This window comes from Calliphora vicina, chromosome 5 (assembly GCF_958450345.1).
Source record: "Calliphora vicina chromosome 5, idCalVici1.1, whole genome shotgun sequence".
NCBI classification, from domain to species: domain Eukaryota; kingdom Metazoa; phylum Arthropoda; class Insecta; order Diptera; family Calliphoridae; genus Calliphora; species Calliphora vicina.
Window position 1 is genome coordinate 70,650,156 of NC_088784.1, and position 26,836 is coordinate 70,676,991.

Here is a 26,836-nt window from a genome sequence, read left to right on the forward strand (position 1 = left end):
TACCCTATGAAGGTTAATTCACTAAAATATTAATTCAGAATTAATAAATGTACATGTATTAGACATTCATTCTGGTTTTAACCCTCTGTTAGTCGCAATCTTTTTCAATTGAGACTAGTCGCAATGTATCAAATTGATATTAATAAATAATAATAAAGAAAAAGCCGCGTTTGAAAATAATATCTTCACGTTTTATTTCTTAAACAATATTAAATTCAAAGTACTTAAAAGAGTAATAAAAATAAAATTGCAGTAAAAATACATTTTTATCAAGAAAAATTGTTGCGACTAAGGGTTCAGATTACGATGATTTTCGTCAATTTACACGTACACAACCCGAATGTAAACAATAGAGAGTAATAGAGAGTTAAAATACAAATATTTCAATCAGTTGCTTGATGTTGTTGCTGATATTTTCTTGTTTACCCATACATGCACACAAATTTAATGCCTCTATTTGTGTACCAATGATATAGACAATATGGATATCTAAAGATAGATATTGCAAAGACCTTTGCAACGACGTATATAACACCATAGTAAGTTGGACCTACAATGAGTCAAAATCGGAAAAAGAAATAAAATAAAATTAAAAAAACAAAATTTTTTTTTTAAATTTAAAAAAAAATTTTAAATTATTTTTTAAATCCCGTAGCAAAGTGATAGTTTTATATGGACAACATTAAAACATTCAAATATGTCTTTGTGTTTTCATATCAATTCGGTTGGTTTTAAAATTTGAAGCTGGGATTTAGAAAATAGGGCACTTAATTAAACACAAATATTGAAATTTTTTTTGAATACGTTCGGAATTTGCAATACAAATTTGAATATTCTAGATATTAATGTTTTATCGCCTAACGCATCAATTGTGTTCACCTACACATAAATATTACATTTAGTGCCTAATAAAAATAATTTTTTGCTAACAACGCTATAAATATTAAACAAAAAACATATATAATATAACTAAATAATTAATAATAAACATTCAAACATTTTCAAAAATGTTTAACAACTTTTAACTCCAACCTTAGACAAAGAAATTGGGTTTTAATTCAAAATTTCCAAACATTTATTGCAATTTTGTTTGTTATTTGAGATAAAAACCACAAGACTGTAAATATGATTTATGGAGATGAAAAGTTTTTTAGATAAAGAAAAAACTTTGATTAATGCAATATTAGTTTAACTACTACAACAAAAAAAATTCTTTTTTCGCTTTAAGAGATTTATTAAATCAAAACCTTAATTACAAATTAACTAAAAAAAAACCTCTAAATTTAATTTCAAATTGAATATCAATCATGTTTGTTCCTCACCCCCCCACTCAACCAAAAAAAAAAACCCATGAAAATTTAAGAATATCTAAAATAAAAAATACAAACAAAGAAAGTAGTTTAGGCCAACTGCATAAATGTAGGCGCAATATTTTAATTTCTTATTTCAATTTATTTATGTTTTTGGTTTTTAACAATTTTTCTTAAAAACTAGAGAGTGTGATCATTAGAAAAGAAGGTCAATTAACAAAAAAATAATTAATAATTAAAAAATTAAGCATACAAATAAAACAAAAGCATTATAACCAAAAAATATCTATTGTATTTTGTAAATCTAAGTTTAAAACAAAGTTATGTAATAATTATTAAACCCTTTAAGTAAAACATACAAACATATAAAACAAATAAATATAACTTTATATTGAAATTAAGTGTAAACCTTGAAAAATTTACTTTAAAACAAAATTGAAACATTCCATTTATTCTTATCATTAATTCAATGTAAATGTTTGTTAAGTAGTCCTTAATTATTTCAGTTAATATATAAAATATCTTTAACTGTAGTTGATCTTTTGTTCTCAAATATTTATTATTTGAAATCAAATCCTTTAAAAACAAAATGATAATGAACCTATAATGAGTTATAAAATTTATCATTGATTTACATACATTATTTATGTCTTTATTATTTAATTTTTATTTAAAACCAGTAGATTTTTTAAAAAATATATTCATACCTACATACTTATATAGTTAATAAAAAAAATCAGCTTAATTATGTCCTTTTTAAGCATCGATATGCAACGATAATAAATAAAACACTTCCTTAATGAAAATTACAAAACAAAAAAACAAACTTTAACAATCCTTTATATTCTCCTATACAAGCAAACAAATTTAAAAAAAATCCATTATAAATCATACTTAGAAAATATTAGAAAATTAAAATTACAAAAAATACCAAAAAAACTACAGTGTTGTATTTGCATTTATATACACATTATTGTATACACTAAACTATTATTACAATTATAATTATTATTATTATGATTACGATTATAATTAATTATTATTACGAAACTAATTAATCGACTGTTACAAATCTTTTTGAAAACGATACAAAAAAAAGCTAAAAAAAAACAAAAAAAAACTTATACTACTTATAACAATAATCTATAAAATACATACTGAATACAAAAACAAATAATTAATATAATAATTATACATACAATATACTTACTTACATACTAACTATATACATATATATCTATATATATATATTATTTATCTTATTTATACATTCATCTGGGCAAATCCAAATCCAAATATTTAATTTCTAATCTTTAAAAGTCATGAGTGAGAATGTCACTGAGTTTAAAAATTAGCTGCAAAATTATTTTTTTTATTAAATTTAGGTTAAATTTATATTAGATTCGCAGCCTTTCGTATGAAATCCACTTAAACCTATTAAAAAATTTGATACTATCAACATTTCCAGCCCTGCTTTAAAACGTTTTATTTCGGAAATACTGCAATAGCTCATGAATCATTAAAGAAAACTTAACGAAATTTCGCACAGTCAGAGCACAGATGTTTCTGAGTTGGTTTGCATTCGCATGATTTTAAAGATGAAATGGGGTCGAGTGAATGCCTTCCCAAAAATGGAAATGCACTCTCAAAAACGTCAAATTTTTGAAAGGGGACCAGGTTTGTCAAGCTTCTGAAGAGTAAATATAACACAGGTCAATAGCAAAAAAGACTTGACTAACCATTATATAGATTTGATGCATCATGGCTACCTATAAACAAAAATGGTCAAAGAGTCAATTATATGGATAGATTTTTTAAAAAAAAAAAATTTAACTAAAATTATAAATTTTGCTAGACATTTCTCCACATAATAAAAGATAACTCGAAAAGCATTAGTCCGATTTTATTTAACTTTGGAAAGTTGAGGTTTATATAGCCTTTAATCCATTTATATATATTGCGTTTTAATCGTCTCAGTACTTTCGGAGTTATAGTAACAAATTGAAGCAAAAAGTATATTTTTTTAAGTGAAAATAGTAAATTTTTTTGTTTAAAAAAATCATAAAAAATCGAAAACGGCAGAAATTGTTCAGACTTATTATTCTATCGCTAAGCTACATGTAATAGCAACAAAATGAGATATCTATAATAAAAATCGATTGATTATTTTCGAATTTATTCACAATTAAGTGAATTCGCTCATTATCACAAAATTTGAGTTTTTTGTTAGATATACATAAAATTTAATAGTTAATGTTCTTCTTTTGAATGATTGAATTTTGAAAACATTTTCCCCATGCTTTGTACAAATTTTCACATACATATTGCGTTTTAATCGGCTCAGTAGTTTCGGAGTTATAATAACAAATTGAAGCAAAAAATATATTTTTTACGTGAAATTAAAATCTTTTTTTGTTTTAAAAAAATCATGTAAAATAGAAAACGGCAGAAATTGTTCAGAATTGTTATTCTATAGCAAAGCCACATGTAATAGGAATAAGATGAGATGTCGATCATAAAAATCTATGGATTCATTTCGAATTTATTCACAATTAAGAGAAAACGGGCATTTTTACATGTTCCAACTTTAGATGCGTGTAAATTTTAATGGAACGAGATAGAAAGTTTTTTCTATTTCATCAGGAATTTTATCACAAATAGAGTTTATATTTAAAAAATAAACTGGCCCTGCGTAGGCCCGCCATATTAAAAAAACGAAAAATGATCGAGCAAAATAAATAAACCTAAATATCTCTTGAATTAAAAGAGATAAGTTACACATGTTAGTTTATTTATTGTAGATCTAGTAGATCAAGTATTATTTACATTTTAGCTCATTCATATCATAAATGAATATTTGGTAATTTGTTTAAATAATGTGAGACCTGAATATTGAGGACCGCCACTGGCCCCCATATCTCCTACGAAGATAAACAAAATGTCATATCAACTCAAAAAAAACTTCAGCTCCAACCTTGAGAAATTGCATTATGATATCTCCAATAGACACCAAATTTCCAAAAAATAACGTTTCTAAACCACAGTGTCCAAAAAAACATAAGTCTGCTATCCTAAAAAATCTAACTTTATTTTGTTCATACGTATTGGTGTTCAAACCACCTCGCAGTTAAGTAAGTTGTCAATATATCCCTTATAGACGTTTAATTGTCACTAATGTCTGATCACTTGGCTGACTCATCTTAAAATAACATATGACTTTTTTCCATCTTTCTGGCAACATATGGATTGCACAACAAAAGAACTGATCATCTTTTGCGGCCAAGGGTGAATCAAGCCAATTGCGGATACTCTGTTCTGAAGTGAAGCGTATCCCAAAGTGAGTGTTTTTATGATGATGGAATATTACGGTTTCATGTGTGGCCGCATATTCTGGGCGTTTTGCGGCCAATGCTAGCTCCAAATGAATCAGTTGCATTCGGTACTAATACCCTGTGATGGTCTGGCCAGATTTCAGCAGCTTATAATAGATAGGACACCTTTTGTCCTACCAAATACAGAGAATTACCTTAAAGCCATTGATATTTGGCTTTGGTGTCAATTTAGTTGGTTGGCCGGGCTTCACATACGATTTCTTACACTGCGGGTTATCGTAACGGATCCTTTTTTCATCGCAAGTAATTATTCGGTGCAAAAATGCTCCATTGAAGCAGCATTTCAGAAATACAAAATCGTCTTCAAGGTCTCTCATCTTCAATTCGTATGGTACCCAATTTGCCTGTTTTTGGATGAATTCTGCTACTTGCAAACGTTTAGAAATTTCTGACTGAGGAGCTCCCAATGATTGTTGAGTTTGACAAAATATATTCTGGATCTTTATAGATAGCTATGTCGATGTAACCATGTCCGTCTGTATGTTGAAATCAACTTTCTGTAGCCCCAAATAACTTACATACATATGTATATGATTCATACATGAATATAGTGCTCGAGAAAATCGGCCCACAAATGGCTGAGATATAAGCAAAATTGTTGACCTATTTTTGATCTATATCTGGATTACTAAGTCATTAACACGATAAAATTTTTTCAATCTTATTTTTTCTCTAATAAAATTGTTTGGAGCAAAAAAACTTTATCAGTAAATCATTTCTGATTAAAATTAGAAGAGAGCCACCAAAGTCTTCCCTAATAATGTATTAAGATTCTCCTTCCAATTAAATTTACTACATTCAATATAGGGACTTTGAAACTTGTAATTATCGGACACACCTTTAGTAGCATTTAGTAAAAAATTCATCCTACTCTTCTCTTAGCCATGACATGGTCAATCTAATCTGCTATTATATATGCTTATATATAATTTTTATCGACGCAATAATCGCTTAAGCAACAACTTTATCATTCCTTTAATATCCAAAAAAGACGAATTTGAGAACAGCATTTCTCGTGCTTAATCGAGTTGAAGTTAATTTTAAGAATGTCTTTATAACTTTCATATGAAATTTAATACTTGAACAATTGTGGCTTAAATCTTAATTTAATATTTTTTCAATATGTTGTCTTCTTCGAAACTACTAAGGATAGCCCATTAGGTACATTTCATTAAGACTAATTTGATTTTACATCAAGGCCTTCAAAATATTGCAACAAACACAGGATTTTTTTTAATTCGCATTTCTATACCTTTCACCATGCCGATAAAGTTATAAGTATAAAGGTTTGTAATTAATATCATATCTTTCGCGGATCCTAATAGTAGTACATATTATTAGTGAGGCTTCAATCAAATGCTCTAAACTTCATCATAACAGATTCCATAGTCTCAAATTGCCCTTTCCGACCTAGTATGCAAAATGATTCGAAGTAGTCTGAAAATTAATTTTCGTTTGGACTGAGTAATGAAGCAATGTCGGGCAGATTCAAGAACTAATTCTTTTAATAGTGAGGATCCTTATATGGAAGTAGGTTTAACGATAATCATCTGTTTTGAAATTATCTTTCAAAAGTCCCTGATATGTTAAGTATCTATTAATGGTTCATAAATGGGACATTTACATTCGATAAGATAACTTACAGACAGTTTCAAAACTAATATGTCCATAAATACTTGTGATATGATTAAAAAACTACTTTTTTAAACAATAATTAAGAATCGCTATTCTAATTTGTCACTCCGTTAGTAATAGGGATGCCAAAAGAGACAGGATTTCAGGATTTCAAACCCGGGCTACCTCGATTAAACGATGTATATCTATCTTTTTGTTAATTGAAATATGATTTCCGTCATCTGGTATCAATATTTCAGATATTGTCATTAGAATTATAAAATTGAATATTACCAAAATCGGCTCATAAATCCCAGAGATATTAGAAAAAATTCACGACTAACTTGAATTTTTATCCAACATTTATAAAAAATTTTGGAAGTTCCCCTCAAATCTGTTAGATACCAATCGGCAATTTCTAGAAACCTACGTTTACTAAGGATAGCCCATTAGGTACATTTCATTAAGACTAATTTGATTTTACATCAAGGCCTTCAAAATATTGCAACAAACACAGGATTTTTTTAATTCGCATTTCTATACCTTTCACCATGCCGATAAAGTTATAAGTATAAAGGTTTGTAATTAATATCATATCTTTCGCGGATCCTAATAGTAGTACATATTATTAGTGAGGCTTCAATCAAATGCTCTAAACTTCATCATAACAGATTCCATAGTCTCAAATTACCCTTTCCGACCTTGTATGCAAAATGATTCGAAGTAGTCTCAAAAATTAAAACTATTGGTATTTTCGTTTGGACAGAGTAATGAAGCAATGTCGGGCAGATTCAAGAACTAATTATTTTAATAGTGAGGATCCTTATATGGAAGTAGGTTTAACGATAATCATCTGTTTTGAAATTATCTTTCAAAAGTCCCTGATATGTTAAGTATCTATTAATGGTACATAAATGGGACATTTACATTCGATAAGATAACTTACAAACAGTTTCAAAACTAATATGTCCATAAATACTTGTGATATGATTAAAAAACTACTTTTTTAAACAATAATTAAGAATCGCTATTCTAATTTGTCACTCCGTTAGTAATAGGGATGCCAAAAGAGACAGGATTTCAGGATTTCAAACCCGGGCTACCTCGATTAAACGATGTATATCTATCTTTTTGTTAATTGAAATATGATTTCCGTCATATGGTATCAATATTTCAGATATTGTCATTAGAATTATAATATTGAATATTACCAAAATCGGCTCATAAATCCCAGAGATATTAGAAAAAATTCACGACTAACTTGAATTTTTATCCAACATTTATAAAAAATTTTGGAAGTTCCCCTCAAATCTGTTAGATACCAATCGGAAATTTCTAGAAACCTACGTTTAACCCAACATTTTCAAGAAACCCAATAATAAGACTCTACATATGCTTAAATTTCGGAAATATTAACCCGGAATGCTTGACATTCAACTGAAATCGAAAACACAAAGAAACAAACTTAAAGAATTTAACAAAGAACTTCTTATGCCTGTAATTTCAAGAAATGTATATCTATCAGTGCTTAGTTACTTGTGGAGTAAAATAATTTGGTAATTTTTACCAAATTTCATTTGAAATTAGTGTCAAGTTACCTTTTAGGTTTATTTATTTACTAGGTATTTTATACCGTATATATCTATTTGTTAAATTACGGGCATTAATGTCAAGTTACCTTTATCTGCTGGGTATTTTACGCCATAGATATCTATTCGTTGAAGTTAGAAGAAAAGCTAAGATTTAGATAAAGAAGCAAGGTTGTATTCAAAATTTTGATAAAGAAGCAAGGTTGTATTCAAAATAGGATTTTTAGAAGCTACTTGACGATGAAGATGTTGATATTATTTTCATTATTCAATTGGGCCATATTTCCTTTTGCTTACCAGGAATATAAACAGCAATTCAGGGTCTTGCCTTGTTATAGCAGCTTTTTGGTTTTCTTTTAATATTTATTTTTCATATCATCTTTGAGAGGACTTAATACAAGAATAAACTGCCATTCCTTATAGGAAAATTGTCTTAAATGTCCATTTAACACAAAACTATCATTTAACTAACTACACTGCCTGAATCTTATACAAAATATTAAAATAAAAAATACTCATGATACGGAATTTGGATTTGCCTTTAGTTATTCGAAATTACATGCTTAAACTAGAGTAATTCTAAATGAAATACTTAAATTAGTAATATTTTAATTTCTAAACAATAGTAAAACACAATGAAAATTGCAATATTTTATCATTTATGATTCTCATTTCTTTGTATGGTTTAATTATTTGAATTATATTTTTCAGTTATATCAGCATATAAGTATATAATGAAATATTTTATATTATAATACAGAATAAAAATAAAAAAAACCATAAAAATAGAAATACAAATAAAAATTAATAAAATGATATTAAAATAAAAAAAAATTAAAAATAGTATTTTGGCAAAGCAGAAGATATTAAAAGAAAAATAAAAAAAAAACATTTATCAAAACATTGTTTTCTTTAATTTAAAAGCCTACCAACTACCATCACACCCCAACCGGAGGTTGAAACACGGACCAGTTACTGACTTTCGAACTCCTTTTGATTTTGAAAAATAAGTGTAAAACAAAAATAATACCCGAACACCTTTCACGATCGTAAGACATTAAAAGTCATCATAAAAAGTAAATTCATTTTACATTAACAAAACAATTCCTTTGAAAAAAATAAAAAAAAAACCAAACCATTCAATCTAATTTACACATTTAAAATGCATTAAAAAAAAAGAAAAATTGAAACAAAGAAATTAATTATAAACATCTTTCTAAATTTTTCTAATTCAATCACTAACAAAAGTTGGACGAATTCCGTCTTGAAATACAGAGGAGGGATCAGGAAATATTGGCAATGGCGGCCAAAATGAAAACATTGGAAGAACAACATCAGGTAACTAAGAGCAAAAAAACGAAAAATTCCAAGCAAAGTGTTTAGAGTTTAAAGTAAAAAAGTAGAATTAGGCTAAAACTTAGTTTAGACTTCAGCCAATACCAATCAATAACAGCCATCCATTAAGCATAACATTTTATTTTTTTCATTAAACTGAAATCTAGGACTACCAGAGGCATATTGCGGTTTTGAAAGAGTCGCTGTGTGCCAAGGAGGAACACTACAACATGTTGCAGTCCGATGTTGAAGAGCTGAGGGCCCGTCTCGAGGAGAAGAATCGTTTGTTGGAAAAGAAGAATCAGGGTACCATGCAGACAGTTCAGGAGCGTAATCGTCTTACCAGCGAGCTAACCGAACTCAAGGATCACATGGAAATTAAAGATCGTAAAATCTGTGTACTCCAACGAAAGGTGGTGTTGCCCAAAACAAAACAAAACAATTTCTTTCCTCTCTCTCTCTCTCACACTCTACTCCCACACCCCCAGTAACCATAAGTGAATGAGAAAACAAAGAGCTTGTTTAAATCGTTAAATATTCAAAATAAATATGTAATAGAGTAGAGTTAATGCAAACATTTTGTAGACTATGTGGCTCATTTATTTTCTCATTGACTCAAATCTCATGTATTTCCGCTTATTATTTATAATAAAAAATATATTTATTTTTTTTAATGTATTTTGTTGTTAACCTCTGTGTATATATATGGATATATGTGTGTGTGTGTATAAATATATATATATATAGATTGAAAACTTAGAGGATTTGCTCAAGGAGAAAGATAACCAGGTGGATATGGCTCGTGCACGGTTATCGGCAATGCAAGCTCATCATAGCAGTTCGGAGGGCGCTCTCACAAGTCTCGAAGAGGCCATTGGCGATAAAGAGAAGCAAATGGCTCAACTGCGAGAACAGCGAGATCGTGCCGAACATGAGAAACAAGAAGAACGGGAACTGCATGAGCGTGAAATTGCCGATTACAAAATAAAATTGCGTGCCCTCGAAAGTGAAGTTGAAAAGCTAAATACTCGCCTTGAACGTGCCGTCACAGAACGTGAACGTTTAGAAATCAAGCTTGAGGCTTCACAAAGCGAATTAGGCAAATCGAAAGCCGAATTGGAAAAAGCCACCTGTGAAATGGGACGCAGCAATGCCGACTGGGAGACCACCAAGCAGCGTATAGCGCGCTTAGAACTCGAAAACGAACGACTCAAACACGATTTGGAACGTTCACAGGTACTCACCACATTCTCATTTAAGCATTTTACAAAACAAAACAAATTTCTCTTATTATTTTCATACATTTTCAATACTTTTTTCGGTTTACTTGGGTTTTTTGATTTCATTTAGAATCAAAAACATATCATAAGTGTTGTATTTTTGATTTGGCAAAAACTATATATAAATATAATATTGATATACATATAAATTAATAATAATAAATATTTGTAAATGTTAACATTTCCCCCATTAAACTTAAACTTATATAATAAGAACATGAAAAAAAAAGAAATATGAAACAATATACTACATTTATTTACATATATAATTTTATTTTTATTATTTTTACATGTACACCTCATATTTACTCTCGACTACCTTTATTCCATCTAATAAAACTACTACTATTACTACTACTACTACTCCTAATTACTACTACTACTATTTAAAAAAAATATTAGATGCAGCTAGATGAACAAACCACACTACATAAAGTAAGACATATTTATATAATTTTTTTTATCATTTAATATCATTTAATAATTTTATTTTCTTTAACATTAACTGTAACTTTAACTTTCAACTTAAATTTAACTTTTTTGATTTTGTAATATTTTTAGTAATTGATTTTTAATTTATAGAAGTTTTTAACTCACTCAAATTGCCAGCAGGGAATAGTTACTTAGTTAGTTTGTTAGTTAGTTATTTTAGTTAATTCAATTAACTTTTAAGAAACCCTACTAAATTACAACCCCCCACCCTACCCCCTCACAACAATCATTCGTCCTTTAAAAGAAACCCAAATCAAAACAGATCAATTCGCTACAACCACCCACCTCTTCTCCCTTTTTCAAAAACAAAAAAACAAAACTGCACTTCCATTTCCTATTAGAGTGTTTGTATTTTGATACTTTGTAGTTTTAGAACTACAATAGTCTGAGTATCTGTATCTGTGTAACTAAGTATCTGTGTAACAAAATACTTTTAAAGAGAATGAGTTTGTATTAAGAGTTTCAAGTTTGCACACAATCACAAAACAAAAAAACAAATCAAAAACAAAGGAAAAAAATTACTATTGTTACTGTTGTTGTTATTGGTGCACTTAAATCACTTCTCTCTCTGTCTCTGTCTATCTATCTCTTCTTCTCTTAATACATTGTACATTAGAGGGGTTTGTTTTTGGAGAATTTTGAGGAGTGCGAAACAGATTATTATAGCACTTGATATAATAGACCAACACGAAATATTTGAGTCACATTGGATAATGTTAAACCCTAACTGATCTCCTCTGAAGTTTGGCAATACGTTTACAAGAGGAAATTTTGGTGGGATTCACACGGTCTGCTATTAGGTCATATTGTCTTAATGATTGTTTTAAATAATTTTTGTTGTGTTTTAAACAAAATACTTCTAAACTAATAAGAATTTTTGATCATAATATATTAGGACATTATGACCTAATAGCAGATCGTGTGAATCCCCCAATTGATTAATTATCCTTGTGTACGAATTTACAAATAATGCGCCATTGGTTAACATTATCCGATTTGAGCCTAGTGTTCAGAGTGGCAGTTTAATATCAAGTACTACATTCCACAATTAAGTAAACAAAACCTCCCTAATGTATAAACATTAGGGTGGCCCAAGAAATGTTATGGATATTTCAAACTAAAATAAAAGTTGATTTTATTCTAAGAGACAGTTTCTCAAAATGTTTGCCCCGGGTTCAGTATTTGGTGAGCTGAATCAAAGGATTTTTAAAGGTTCTCAGTTCAGCAAATACAAAACAAACATTTTGAGAAACTAAACTTTAATTTTAGTTCAGAACATCAATACAATCGAGGCCACCCTATTAAACATACATCAATTTAGTTTTAGTTTCTATAGTTACCAAAAAAAAAAGAATTGAACCTCATTATCACTATTCTCATCATCTTCATTATTAAATATTTATAAAAAAAAAAACACTGCCAATAATTCTCCAAACGAAAGGTTTTGATTTAATAACAATAAAATAAAAAAAACTCACGCAATTGATTTTATAATTAATGTTAAATACAATTTAAAATTAAATTGCAAAAGTAACAGAAAAAAACAAAAACAACAATAAATAACTACAAACCAGCTAGTAATCGCCCCTCTCTAGTTTTTAAAAATATTTATAGATATTTGTGTATGTATATGTGTATATGTATTTGATTAATTAAATTGAACACCCTCAAAAGTATGCTACACATAATATTGCTGCGTACAGTTATGGTCAAATGTGTGGAACTAATTAGAGAAAAAAAAACGTTTTTTTAAATGTCCTCACGTATGGAAACCTAAAAAATAATAACGAGAGATACACATAACGCTTGTAAGGTGTTATTTATATAATATTGTAAAACATCTTAAGTGGAATTAAGTTCATAATATATCAATATGCATTTCAGTACAATGGCTCAGTTACAAAGTTCGAGTATCTATTTTACTGATTATACTACGATATAAATACAAAATTTAGAAAAGGGCTTTCATACCGCCAGTTTTTGAGTTATTTTCACTTTAAGGTTTTCACTAAAAAATACAGATATATAACTAGATGTTTTTAAAACTGTTTGTGAATTTAAAATCTACGGAAGTTCAGCTCTTAACTAAGTACCATTTGATATTTCAATACTTAAGGATGTTTAAAAGATTAAGTAAGGAATTGCAAAATCATTTGTCAGTTTAATATCGGCAGTTTTTATGGAATCTAGAGAATTTTGCCATTACTTTTTTGTAATAAATTTGTTTCAACATTAAATCGATAATTTCGATAAACTTATTTTAATAGATTTGATGTTTAAAATTATACAAGTATTAACATAGGTCTGTTGCGGCCCTATGTTCCACTGGGAATTAAAGGATTAAATGTAATATAAGTCTGTACTTTGAAATTAAAATAAAGTACTTATTTATTAATTTAACTAGCTGACACGACAGACGTTGTCCTGTTGCGATTTTTGATATTTTCAGTTTTTATATAAAATATCGATTTTTGGCCAGAAATATGAGTGGTTACAAATCGAGCTCCTTTTCTTGATTAAACGCTTATTTGCCAAGTTATTACCGAATTTAGATATTTTGAGTTTTTATATAAAAAATCGATTTTTGGCCAGAAATATGACTGATCACAGACCGAGCTCCTTTTCTTGATTAAACGCTTATTGGCCAAGTTATTAGCGATTTTAGATATTTTGAGTTTTTATATAAAAAGCGAATTTTGGTCAGAAATTTGAGTGATCACAAATCAAGCTCTTTTTCTTGATTAAACGCTTATTGGCCAAGTTATTATCGATTTAAGCTATTGTGATTTTTTATATAAGTAATCGAATTTTGGTCTGAAATATGATTAATCACAGACCGATGTATTTTGCAGATGTATTTAATAAGTGGGCATATTAGTGGACGTAGACAGTTTTTATTTATGTAGAAACTTTTGCGGACTATGTTGCGAACATTAAAAAAAATTTGTTAAATCGGTCCAGGCGTCCTGCGATTTTAAATATCTATATCGAAAAAAAAATTGGCGTGGTCAATTATTCTTTCAGTAAAAACTTAAATTGGATTACTATTTTAAACTCATTTAAACAAAAAATTAGTCAAATCGTAGCAGTTTTCCGATTTTAGATAAATCGAAAAAAGTGGGCGTAAAAGTAGGCGTGGTCAATTTTTCATTCCGTAAAAACCTAAGTTGGGCTATGACCAACATTTAAAAAAAATGTATCTAAATTGGTCCGGCCGATCTCTACTGATGCAATTACCAGCGAACGACTTTTGATTTTTATTTATATAGAAGATAGATTTATTTTGACTAAGATATATTTAAGGCTTACTATGGACTCTAACATAAATTTTAATATTTAACCCTTCACAGTAGAAAAGAAGTGAATTTTAAAAAGTAAATTTTTTTTTATAAAAATCTTTTATTATTGTTTCAATATTTCGGTACATCATTGGTAGCATCTTCAAGAAAAAAAATAAAAAATATTGTATTTTAATATGATATATGTTTTTACAACTTTAATAGAAAATATTAATTTTGGTCTAGATTCTGTTATATTAAAAAAAAAAACTTAAATACATTAGCTGTGATACAAAATGAGAATTTTGCAATTAATTACATAATCCTGAAAATATCCTTAATTAAGAAAATAATAAATGCTACTCAATTAAGAGCAAAAACTATAAACAGTTTAACAAAATGCAGTTAAACTTCAAGTTCATCATGTAAAGCAAATTAATAAAATTGATAATATTAAGAAAATTTTATTTAACACAACTAAAGAGTGATCCAAAAAAAATGTATACTTGTATTAAGTTAAATAAACTTTAACATGTTTAATAATTGATAATTTTTTAGTGTCAGTCCAAATGAAAATGAGCGATTTTTTTTTAATTCTTGGATTGAGTTAAAGGAAAACAATAGATGTAGTTAAAAATTATCAGGAATTGTGGGAGCTCGAATAGGGAAATCTTTGGAAGCCAAATATATTCAGAAAATATATAATTTAAAATTAAAGCGGATGTGGTCCGATTGTAACCGATAAAGGGACCGGTTCGAATACAAGTTTTGCGACTGGCTAAATACAGATTTGGTAATATATGGAACAAATTTGAGTGATTTTTTGTATTTTTTAATTAATTAAGTTTGATCCATATAAAGTAAAAACAATTTACATATGTACAAAAAGCTTTGGCTTTATACATAGATTTGAACCTTTCATGTCGACAATATAATATGATAAGGTCTGTTGTAAATCTGTTCATACATTTTTTTCCTTCATATTAATTTCTAATGCAAAGAAAAATTTAAAAATTTATGATATTGTTGCTACAGAAAAATCCGCACAAGTTCCTCTCCAAAGCATTTTAAATATACTTAACTGCAACAAGTATTTTAGATTTAAATCATTTTGAATTAAAAAACGATATAATTTAGAGTGTAAATGGTGATTTGACGATAGTTCCGTAGTGTATTACTTCTCTTTTATACAAAACTAGTTGACCGCCCCGGCTTCGCCCGGTAGCATTTACTAATGTTAGTTCTTCAAGTTTGTCCAACCCGCATACTGCCTGTTCTTATTTATTATTATCAAATAAAATATCTTAATTTGTACTGCATACTTTAGGGAGCTTCTTTTATTACAGTTGACTGGACTCAAAAAAAAAAATTCCGAGTTTTACACGGAATTTTTCTTTTTTTTCATTACAAACCATCTCCTGAAAATTTCGAATCGAATAAAAAAAAAATCTGCCAAATCGCTCCAGCCGTTCTCACGTGATGCCATTACATACATGGACCAATTCATTTTTATATATATATGTATATATCTTCTATATATATATAGAAGATAAAAATAATGAAACAACTTAATTTAATTCATGGAACTGTTTCATTGAACCAGTGAAATATGCAGTTTCATTCCATTTATGACATGGCTGGCCAAATGAAATTCAAAAATACAATGAAACATTCTTCATTAATCCAAGTTAGATTTTGGATATTTTCAGTACATTATTTAGTTCCAGGATATATGGCAAGGATACGAGTATTTGAAATTAAAATGGCAAAATTTAAAGCGTGATTTATATTATGTATAGTTAAATATTTAACTCATTATAAGTGAAGAAAATTTATTTTTATACTTTTTTGAAAAAGGAGATTTTTGAGGTATGCGTATCCTTTCTCTAAATTGAACGAAATTTTGACGAATCATTAACTATATTAAAATTAATGTCTGTACACAATTTCGTTAAGTTACAATTATTTTTCTTTCCGTTATTGTAATTTTTTATTTCAGGATATATGGTAAGGACACGAAGCCTTGAAATTTAAATGACTAAATTTTAGGTATGAATATATTTTGGCAATTAAAACATGTGTGCCAAATTTCATTAAGTCCTTTTAGTTTAGGCCGCTCGCTATATGAACTCACGACACTGTGCAGCTCACAGTGGTTTAGAAACGTTTTTTTTTTAATAATTTGGTATCTCGGGAAATATTAGAGATATTGTTACGAAATTTTATATGATTGGAGATTAGGTGTTTTCGAGTTCAGCTTCCTAGCGCTAACAGGGGTCACTGCGTGGCCTCTCAAAGTTGGTTCAAATAAGCTGCAACTTTAAATATTAATAGTCCTTAAGAAGATATAAAATCAAAACAACTTGCTAACAGTTATCTCGTCCATGTATAAAGTTATACGCATCCAAAGTTGGAACATGTAAAAAGGCCCGTATTTTTTAAGATTTTTCCCAAAAAAAGTCCCTATATTTTTACTTTTGGAGAAACAAATTTTCTTCAGGACTATATACAATTTGTATATGATTTGGAAATAGAACTTAATGCAAAAGTTGTAAAGTCTAATTTGGCTCAGTGAAACGGACACCCCCCAGACCTATCCAAACTTGGTAAATTTTTAAAAAAAATTTCGATTTGAGTAAAAAATTCTAAAAAGGCAAAGTACCGATCCTCGATAAAGCTCCATATTTGTATAAACCTATGTTTCCTAAATATCTACAAAGTTTTTTTTACTATCACACGGTAAATAACGTCACAGTAGGCACTTTCTAAAAAAAAACTCAGTTTTTGGAACATATTTTCCCCGGTTTAGGAATTTCGGTATTTGAAAATAAAAAATATCAAAAATTATAATGTCGTTGATTTAAGTATAATTGCATGCAAAATGTGTTACACCAAACTTTCTTTTAGTCCCTATGTGTTTGCATTCAAAATTTACATTTGATATGTTAGTAACATTTTGCCCAAAAGGGAGCAAGGTTTGTGAAACTTCTGAGGAATAAATAAAGGCTTTTTTTATAAGTATTTTATATTGTTGAAAACCTTAGGACTTGAGGATTGTTGTTTTAGTAAAATTAAATAATTTTATAAATTTTTGGGACGTCATTTACTTTAAAAAATTAAAATATGGTGATTTCCATGAAGAAATATATAAAATTTTAATTAATGTAAAATTTTAACGGTTAAAGATATTATAACAAGGTTTGGAACTAATATATACTCAATTATTCTTAAATCAACGACATTATAATTTGTGACATTTTTTATTTTCTAATACCGAAATTCCTAAACCGGGGAAAACGTGTTCCAAAAACTGAGTTTTTTTTAGATAGTAAAACAAATTTTGTAGATATTTAAGAAGCATATAGGGTTATATAAATATGAAGTTTTTTCGAGGATACGTGCTTTGCCTTTTTAGAATTTTTTACTCAAACCCAATTTTTTTTTTAAAAATTGCCAAGTTTGGATAGTTTCAAATTAATACAAATTTTGTCTTGTTGTTCCCCAAATCGAGTTAACCTCAAAATTAATACCTTTCGTGCTATCAAATTCAATTAAAATATTTAACCACAACTGTACACAATATGCTATGGCTGTAAACATACTAAATAAGAGAAATAAAAAAAAAATAAAAAATATATAAATATGTATAAGCCACATAAATAAATATGAACTTAAGTAAATAAAATAAATAAAATACACTCGGTAAACTAAATACTAAAAGCACTTTCTTAACGCCTTACAGTCGGTTCAGAAATTATTACACGAATCTGGAAAAATATCGGTAAGTTGTGTTAGAAACTAGAGGCGATTCTAGTAGTTTGTAAATGAAATATTAATATGTAATAAACGAATATAAAAGTACATACAATTTACTTACTATGATTTTTGTTAATAAATATTGTTAAATTTTTTGTTTACCAAACAAGTTTAAAGCGTTAAAATGCACTTAAATAAAAAATAAAATAAAAATATTATATATTTTGTGTTGCGTCTACAAGTTTTATAACAAACGTTATTATTCAAGTTTGCAATTATTTTTAAAACATTTTTGTATAAATAATACTACGACAACAATTAAAAAGGCGAGTTTGCTTTTTAAAAAATTAAGATGTTTTTTTTTTTAAATAATTATTGGCATTTGGTATATTTACTTACAAACTTAGAACAAACTCGTCTTACAGAATTTCTTTTCTAAACACACACGCATTTGATTTATTTACCTGCTGGAATTTTGTTTAAAACATATTTATACTGTTTTCTTCTAATCAATTGCAATTATTTACTACTATAACTATTTAAAAAAAACTAACAATATTTGTGCAATTTGTGTTTATATAAAACTAATAAAAAACTTTTCAAAATTCAATCTTAAACAATAGACAACATTTGGTCGCACAACTTTAACAACTTCCCAAGAGCTGGATCGAGCACAAGAGCGCGCTGATAAAGCAGCTGCCGAACTGAGACGTACCCAAGCCGAGCTCAGAGTCACTCAGGTACCCAAAGACAGTTCATTGATTTCATCAATTGCTTCATACCGTATTTATTGGTTCATTTGTATTTGTTTTCTCTTGTTTTGGTTTCTTAACATAATTTTTCTTTTCATAAATTTGAATGTATCTATTAAATATACATACATAAATATATTATTCTGAATCTGAACATTTTTTTTGTTAAGACTTGAAAGTGGTGTTAATATGATATGATTATTGGAAAAATCTAAAATTAAAAAAAAAATAACAATATTTTATATTATTAAATATCAGTTGAATTACATGTGCTTCTTGTTATAATTTTCAAAGCATCATAATGTAATTTACTTGAAATATTTTTACAAAATAAAACACACACACAAAAATTCAAAAGATCCTAAATTCTATAATACAATAATGAACGAAAACACTATTTTACACATAAACTTTTAAAGTTTCAATACACATCAGATCAATACAACACCACCATCAATACAAAACTCAATATTTCTATACAGCTTCTGTCAAAATCTATTATAATTTTTTAGTTAATTTAGCAGGTTTTTAATTTAATTTTTTTAAATTGCTATAACATTTAGATAAACTTTAAGAAATCTAAGGCCTAATTTGAAACCTATTTGTGTGGATTTTCGATTTCGATTGAAATTTAGAAATTATATTGCACTTTCTATACCCTCGAAATATTTGTCGTTGAACCAACAAGTTATATATCCCGGGTCCTCATAAAATTCTAAAGGTAGGGTCACACATGGCAAATATTTGCTCAAAAAGTGTAACCACTTTTTATACCCTACACCACCATAGTGGGGAGGGTATAATGCGTTTGTGCAGATGTTTGTAACGCCCAAAAATATTAGTCTAACACCCACCTTAAAGTATACCGATCGACTTAGAATCACTTTCTGAGTCGATTAAACAATGTCCGTCCGTCCGTCCGTCCGTCTGGTCGGCTGGCTGGCTGGCTTCGCACTTTTGAAGATATTTCGATGAAATTTGGTACATATTATTTCAGCTCAAGGACCAAGCCTATTGAAACTGGCTGAAATCGGTTCATTATTTCACCTAGCCCCCATACAAATGCCCTCCCGAAATTGGACTTTATCGGTAATAAATGTTTAATTTATATATGTATCTCCACAAATTCCGCTCCAAATAAGTTTTATATACACAAATTTAATGTCACCAAATTTTGTTACGATCGGTCCATAATTAGTCATAGCTCCCATATAGACCCGCTTCCGAAAATCACTTTAACGTCCATAAATCGCTTAAAAATGTGGGTATACTCACAAAATTCAACATAGTAAACTTTCATATAGACACAAATCACACGACCTAATTTCTTGGTGATCGGTCCATAATTGTTCATAGCCCCCATATAAGGCCCACTACCGAAAATCACTCAAAAATATAAATTATAAAAGAAAAATGTTTTTGCAGGGTATTATATGGTCGGGCTTGACCGATCATACTTTCTTATTTGTTTTATCACAAATTTATTTGACGTGCTACTCTTACAAGTGTTTTGTAAGATCAAACAGCATCAAATAAAATAAAACTAAATGTTTTGTTTGAATCATCCTAAGTAAAATAAGTTTTTGAAATAAATATTAGAATTCAAATGTATTTTATTTAGTGGTTACGTCTTTTTCGTCAAATATTTGTCATGTGTGACCCTACCTTAAGACGATCTGCCCTATGTCCGTCCGTCTGTTGAGAAATAAGCTTCAAGAGTTTTTCTAAATTCATCATTTGACCAAAAGCACATCTAAGTCTATGTTGATGTTTTCATTTCTACACAGAGAAAACAGATTCGTGATAGCAACCGAATTTGATTCCAATCTAATGATTCGGTTGCACACATAGAATTTTTCAGTTCTGACAACAGAAAGTCAGTTGATAAAGAAGAATTTCAGTTGAGGCAACCAAACTTTAGTTACCCCTTACAAAATATTGTAGTCACAACTCTATAATTCGGTCACTAAGATAGAATCATTCGATTGGCAACAAATTCGGTTGCTATCGCGAATCTGTTTTCTCTGTGTAAGAATTTTGGATTGTACCCTCTGTATGAGATCTATACTGGTATTGCTTGCTGTTCCCCATAATTGGATTCCGTATGTCCAAATCGGAAAGACTGTCATATGCAGGACGACTTTGCAGTTAAGGCTTAATTTCGATTGATAGTGCATTAGCTAGTGTTAATTAGAAGCTTTTAGTTTCATGTACCGACACCAAGAAAGGCGTATATCTAAATGAATACCAAGGTATGTAACGTTATCAGACTGTGGAATGTTCACACTGTTCAGTGTCACTGGTGGGCAACTTCCTCTCCTAAGTGAAAACTTTTGATTTCATTTACTTGTATTCTCTACACATCTGAGATAATTATCTATGTTTCTAGTAGGGTTCTATAAGTCGATTGTTCGATTGTTCGAACAATCGACTTTTTGGTCGGAAACAAGTCGAACAATCGATTATCTTATCTCAAAAGTCGAATAATTTTGTACACTTGCATTTTTTGTAGTGTATGCTAATGTATGTAAATAATAAATGAATGTTTATAAAATAAAGCTTTTTTCTACACAAAACTCTTACAACATTCTTCTAACTATTATCGCATTGATAAATTTAATTTTTATTTCTAAACATTACAAAAGGCGCATTAATAACCATGTATTTTTTACAAAAAATGGTAAAAAGTCGAAAATAGTCGAAAAATGTCGATTAACTAAAAAGTCGAAAGTTCGACTATTTTAAAATCGGAAAAAGTCGAAAGTTCGAAAAGTCGACTTTTTGTTTCAGCTATAGAACCCTAGTCTAGGTGCTACATTTAAGTCCACATGAGAACTAAGAATTGCAGTGTCATCTGCAAATGTGGAAATGGTTAATTCTTCGGACTCGGGCAAATCAGAGGTGTATAATAGAAACAGGGTTGGTCCTAGAACACTACCCTAAGGTACACCAGCATTGATCGCATATTCGCATTTCACATAATCACTTAAACATGCGATCCGATAGGTAAGACTCTAGACCTTTATGCCAAACCTTCTCAAAAGCCTGAGCAACATCTAGAAATATTTCCGAACTGTACTTTTTTAATTCGAAAGATTTTCGTATATATCCAGTTAGGCTGCTAACTTGCTCAATTGTTCCGTTATGCTCACGGAATCCAAATTGATTATCTGGGAAATTGTTTGGATGATCTGGTATAATCCTTGGATTATTTTCTCAAATAGTTTAGACAAACAAGGCAATAAGCTAATCAGTCTGTAGGATGATGCCAATAACAAATCCTTTCCTGGCTTTAGGAGATTTTGCAATCATTGGGAAAAACTCCTAGACACAAGATCGCATTGAATAATACTGTGAGCACAACAATTGCCACATCTGGTATGTTTCCAATTATGGAAGGTGTAATTAAATATTTTATAAGTTTCTTCTACACGCAGAGAAAAAACATGGTTGGACATGGTTACGACAACTATACTATGTTCTCTCTAACAATATATTGTTGTCGTAAACATATAATTATTGTTTTAATTTAATTTCAACAATATTATAGTTACTGTAAACGTTTATATTTTCATCGCAATTATAAAGATGAATACAACTAAATAATGATAATTAGGTAAACATATTATTTTTATATACAACCATTAAATGTTAAGTTTATATACGCGTAGTCATAATATGTTTAAGATGCAAACAAAATATGTTTACAACAACTATATAATGATAAATAGGTAAACATATTATATTATGTAGTCATAATATGTTTAAGATGCAAACAAAATATGTTTACTTTTAATAGTCTTTTTTCCAACCATTTGTGAGTGCTGGTGTTTGTCTAAGCTGTGTTGTTTTTACAAGTAAATTTTGAGTGTCTGTAATTCCCATTCGCTCTATAGTTTTATTTGTATATTATCTTTAACTTTCCTAGAGCGAATAACAATAAATTTGATTTTATCAATAATATTTTAATTGTGAATTTAGTACTTTAAAACTAAATCCTATTAAAATTTTGTATTTCCAAAAATAAATTTTAATAATAATATGATTATTTTGGATTATAATATGATTGTTTTGGATCATAATATGATTTAATTGGGTCATAAATATGATGACTCTGGGTAGTGTTTATAAAAAACCGACTTTTTAAAAAACCGGTTTGTCGGTTAACCGAAAAATGGCCTTTTTTAAAAAACCGGTTTTGCGGTTAACCGACATCAAAAAAACCGGTTAAACCGGTTAACCGTCATATATGTGTAGAAAACATAAAATGTACAAAAAAGTATATACAGCTTTAAATTTTTTAATTTTTAGTAGTCAGGAATGGTTAATATTAAATAACTATAAATATACAAAAGTGATAAGTCCATTTATTTTGTAAAAATTTCAAAATTATTATCTCAGTCAAATGGAAATGATTATAAATATGTAACTAAATATAAAATACTTGTTTTAATTATTGGTTTATTCATTAAATTTCAACCAAAAAATGTAAATCACTTTTTTAATTTAATATTTGATAACCTTGAAATTTATTTTCACCTCTACTTTCTGATATGAAAGACAAAATGTTCCAAGTCCCAAAAAAGGACCTATAAGATGTAAACGCACTTCCACTTAGCTGTGATTATTTGTTATTATAAAAAACTCCATTATCAGATTTCATAAATGTTTCAAATAATGAATTTTAGAACGTTTTTTGTCTCTCCTGTAATATTTCTGAAAAGCTAACGAAATGATTAATAAATTAAAATTTTAAGAACAAAATACACTAATGAAGTCAAATTTATTGAAGGAAGGTATGTACATCGAATTCAATTTAACGTTTGGTAAGATCATCACTAAGTTTTTAATGAATCATTAGTAAGATTTAGCCTAAACTTATAGAATTATGCGGAATTTAATTTTTAATAGTTTCATTATGTGCAAAAAAGTTTTTAAGTAAACTCATAGTCCTCTATTATTTAGAATCATTGTAATTCTTAAAAATATTAATCTAAAGAGTTTTGTATTGTAAATCAGCAGTTTAGGTTTCAAATCAGACCAATAATGTGTATACAATGAATATTAAAAATGCACAAAAACGTGAGATTTATCAATTTTAGTCCCAAATTTTAAAAACCGGTTAACCGAGTGATAAAAACCGGATAAACCGGTTAACCGAAAATCAACATTTTAAATTAACCGGTTCGCAAAAAACCGAGATTTGGAAGAAAAAACGGTTTTTCGGTTAACCGGTTAACCGGTTTATAAACACTACTCTGGGTCATATTATGATTGTTTTTTATCATAATATGATTATTTCAAAACCTATTATGATTGATTTTTATCATAATTTGATTATTTCACAACATATTATGATATTTTATGATACTAATAATGATCATAATATGTTTTGGACTGCAAGCAAAAATCTGATCATAATATGTTGCTCTTAGTTTATGGTTACCACAACCATGTTTTTTCTCTGCGTGTAGACTAACATTGATTAGTTCAGAATCTGTTTCCTTTCGAACAGGTACAGGTACCCAGGCCGAAAAGATTAGAGACTTAAAGTTTCTGATACACTCTTTATTAAATTCAGTGTGGATATGGCTGCTGATGTATTTTTATACCCTTCACCTTCGTGAGAAGGGTATATATAAGTATGTCATTCCGCTTGTAATTTCCACAATATAATTTTCCGACCCTTTAAAGTATATATATTCTGGATCCTTATAGATAGCGGAGTCGATTAAGCCATGTCCGTCTGTCTGTTGAAATCAATTTTCTAAAGAGCCCAGATATCTTCGGGATCCAAATCTTCATTAATTCTGTCAGACATGCTTTCGAGAAGTCTCCTATTTAAAATTAGTAAAATCGATCGACAAATGGCTGAGATATGAGGAAAAAACCAGGACAACCTCGATTTTTTACCTACTTTTGACATATATCTGGATTACTAAGTCATTAATACAAACAATATGGATATCTAATGCTAGATACTTCAAAGACCTTTGCAACGACGTATATAAGACCATAATAAGTTGGACCTACAATGGGTCAAAATCAAAAAAATATTTTTAAACCCGAATTTTTTTTTTCCAAAAATTTATTTTAAAATTTAAAAAAAAGAAAAAATTTTAAATTTAAAAAAAAAAAAATTTTAAATTAAAAAATTTAAAATAACAATTCGAAAAAATTTTTTTTACAAAAAATTAAAAAAACAACTTTGGAAAAAAACATTCGTTTACCTAAAAATTATTAAAATTTGTATTTTGAAGTATAATTTCTCTTACTTGTTTATATTCCAACCAATAAGTCTTGAACAATGAAGCTTCTGTATGAGACGATGGATATTGGCCGTAATAGTTTAGTATAACGGTAGAATGGTCAGAAAATAGTTTGTATGATATTAAATCTAATCTAAGGGTGATACAAAATCTAAGCAAATTTTTCGATCGTCTAGAGTCTTGTACAGCTGTCTGCCTTTGGAATTAATTAATCTGGAACCCCAATATGTATGATTAGCATTGTAGTCGCCACAAGCCAGGAAACGATCTCCTATTTAGTGTATTAAAAAGTTCTTCAAGAATATCCTTAGTCACAGATAATCGTTGGAGGCAATATATTTAGCTTAGAGTTAAATCTCCAACAACGCATACTAAGAAGAATATATAATGAGTTAAAGTTTTAAGAAATTAATCACTCTATCAAATTATGTACAGTTGGGACCATTCAGATTCAAATTCCCATTTAATGTCAAAACTACATATTGATGGAGGGTATATAAGATTCGGCATAGCCGAGTATAGCACTTGTTTGCTTTTTATTTATTACCTGTGGGACATTTGCGTCAATTGTTTTAAACGAACTAGTGTGAAAAAATGACAGGCATTTCAATTAACATTTCAAAATTGACATTTTATCAATGATTTGGAAAAAAAAACTATTAGCTATTAATTTTAATAGAATTTTCTGAGCAGAATTATAATATTGTATCAATGACCTGCCACAGGTTGTCAATTTACCACCTTCTATGACAATGACATGTTAAAAAAGATAGGTCAGTCCCCTTTCATGTCTTGGAACCTCTATTTGTTTTCATCACATTATCTAAGTTTAATAAGACTATGGCCGGTTAACTTAACAAAATTTTAAACATAGTTAAGGCTTAATCAATGTCTCATAATTTATATGAATTTTAAAATGAATATTTTTCCAACAAATTCGAATCAAAATGTTTTTTAGTATAACATTAAATTTATGCTTAAATTTCTGAACTTCAGACAGAAGCTGTTCATTATAAACATGGTTTCAAACCTTTATTTATGCAGCTTTTCATGATACATTCTTTTGATCGTTTCTGAACATAGCATGAGAATATGTCCTCTATCAGTATCAGTGTTATCGCTAATCAGATCCTAAGCGAAATGCACGATCATTTGCGTTCATTACTGCGTAACTGTCGCAACATATTTTGAAAGCTCAACATCAAGCATAATGAAAATAAATTCATATGAATATCATTGAAATAATGTATTAAATAAATGTCATTAAATCGAATGATGTAAAACTTATATTCATTGAACCATGGCTCACAATAATTCATATATACATATGTATTTAATTTTAAATTTTACTCAGATTTCTTGATCAGAACCACGTACATATGTTAGAATCTATTTAGATTGTACACTCTTCAATTTGCTAGTTGATTATTTCAGGAACATACTTCAATAGCACAGCCATCGACCCCATTTTGTAACAGTTATAGATCACTATATCGGTTATTAACGGTTAGTTCAAGTAGAGAGCAGTTCAAATATTTATTTTGAATGCAGCAGAACGAAATGTATTATTTTACACTCCAACAACTTTGCGATATATTGTATACTTATTTCCGATGTGTCTCCTAAACTTTGCCTTTATTGGTAAAAAAAGTACGTGAGACTGTCTGTCTAGTCTTCAAAATATGGACTGAGATAATGCAGATGCAGCCAAGCATCTTAGCCAAGCAATTAGTGTTTCATTAATAACAACAATATGTGTTCTTTCTAAT

General features: G+C 28.6%; 1 protein-coding gene across 4 annotated transcripts in view; it reads left to right on the forward strand.

Moving 5' to 3' along the window:
• The window catches only part of brp (bruchpilot), a 205,482-nt gene that overhangs the window by 158,611 nt on the left and 20,035 nt on the right, over positions 1–26,836 (forward strand). For all 4 annotated transcript variants that reach the window (XM_065510616.1, XM_065510617.1, XM_065510619.1 and 1 more), the window contains 5 exons: positions 9,154–9,243; positions 9,408–9,653; positions 9,988–10,476; positions 10,923–10,955; positions 18,670–18,786. In XM_065510616.1, the coding sequence (XP_065366688.1) occupies positions 9,154–9,243; positions 9,408–9,653; positions 9,988–10,476; positions 10,923–10,955; positions 18,670–18,786 (975 nt within the window). The remainder of the gene's footprint in view (positions 1–9,153; positions 9,244–9,407; positions 9,654–9,987; positions 10,477–10,922; positions 10,956–18,669; positions 18,787–26,836) is intronic.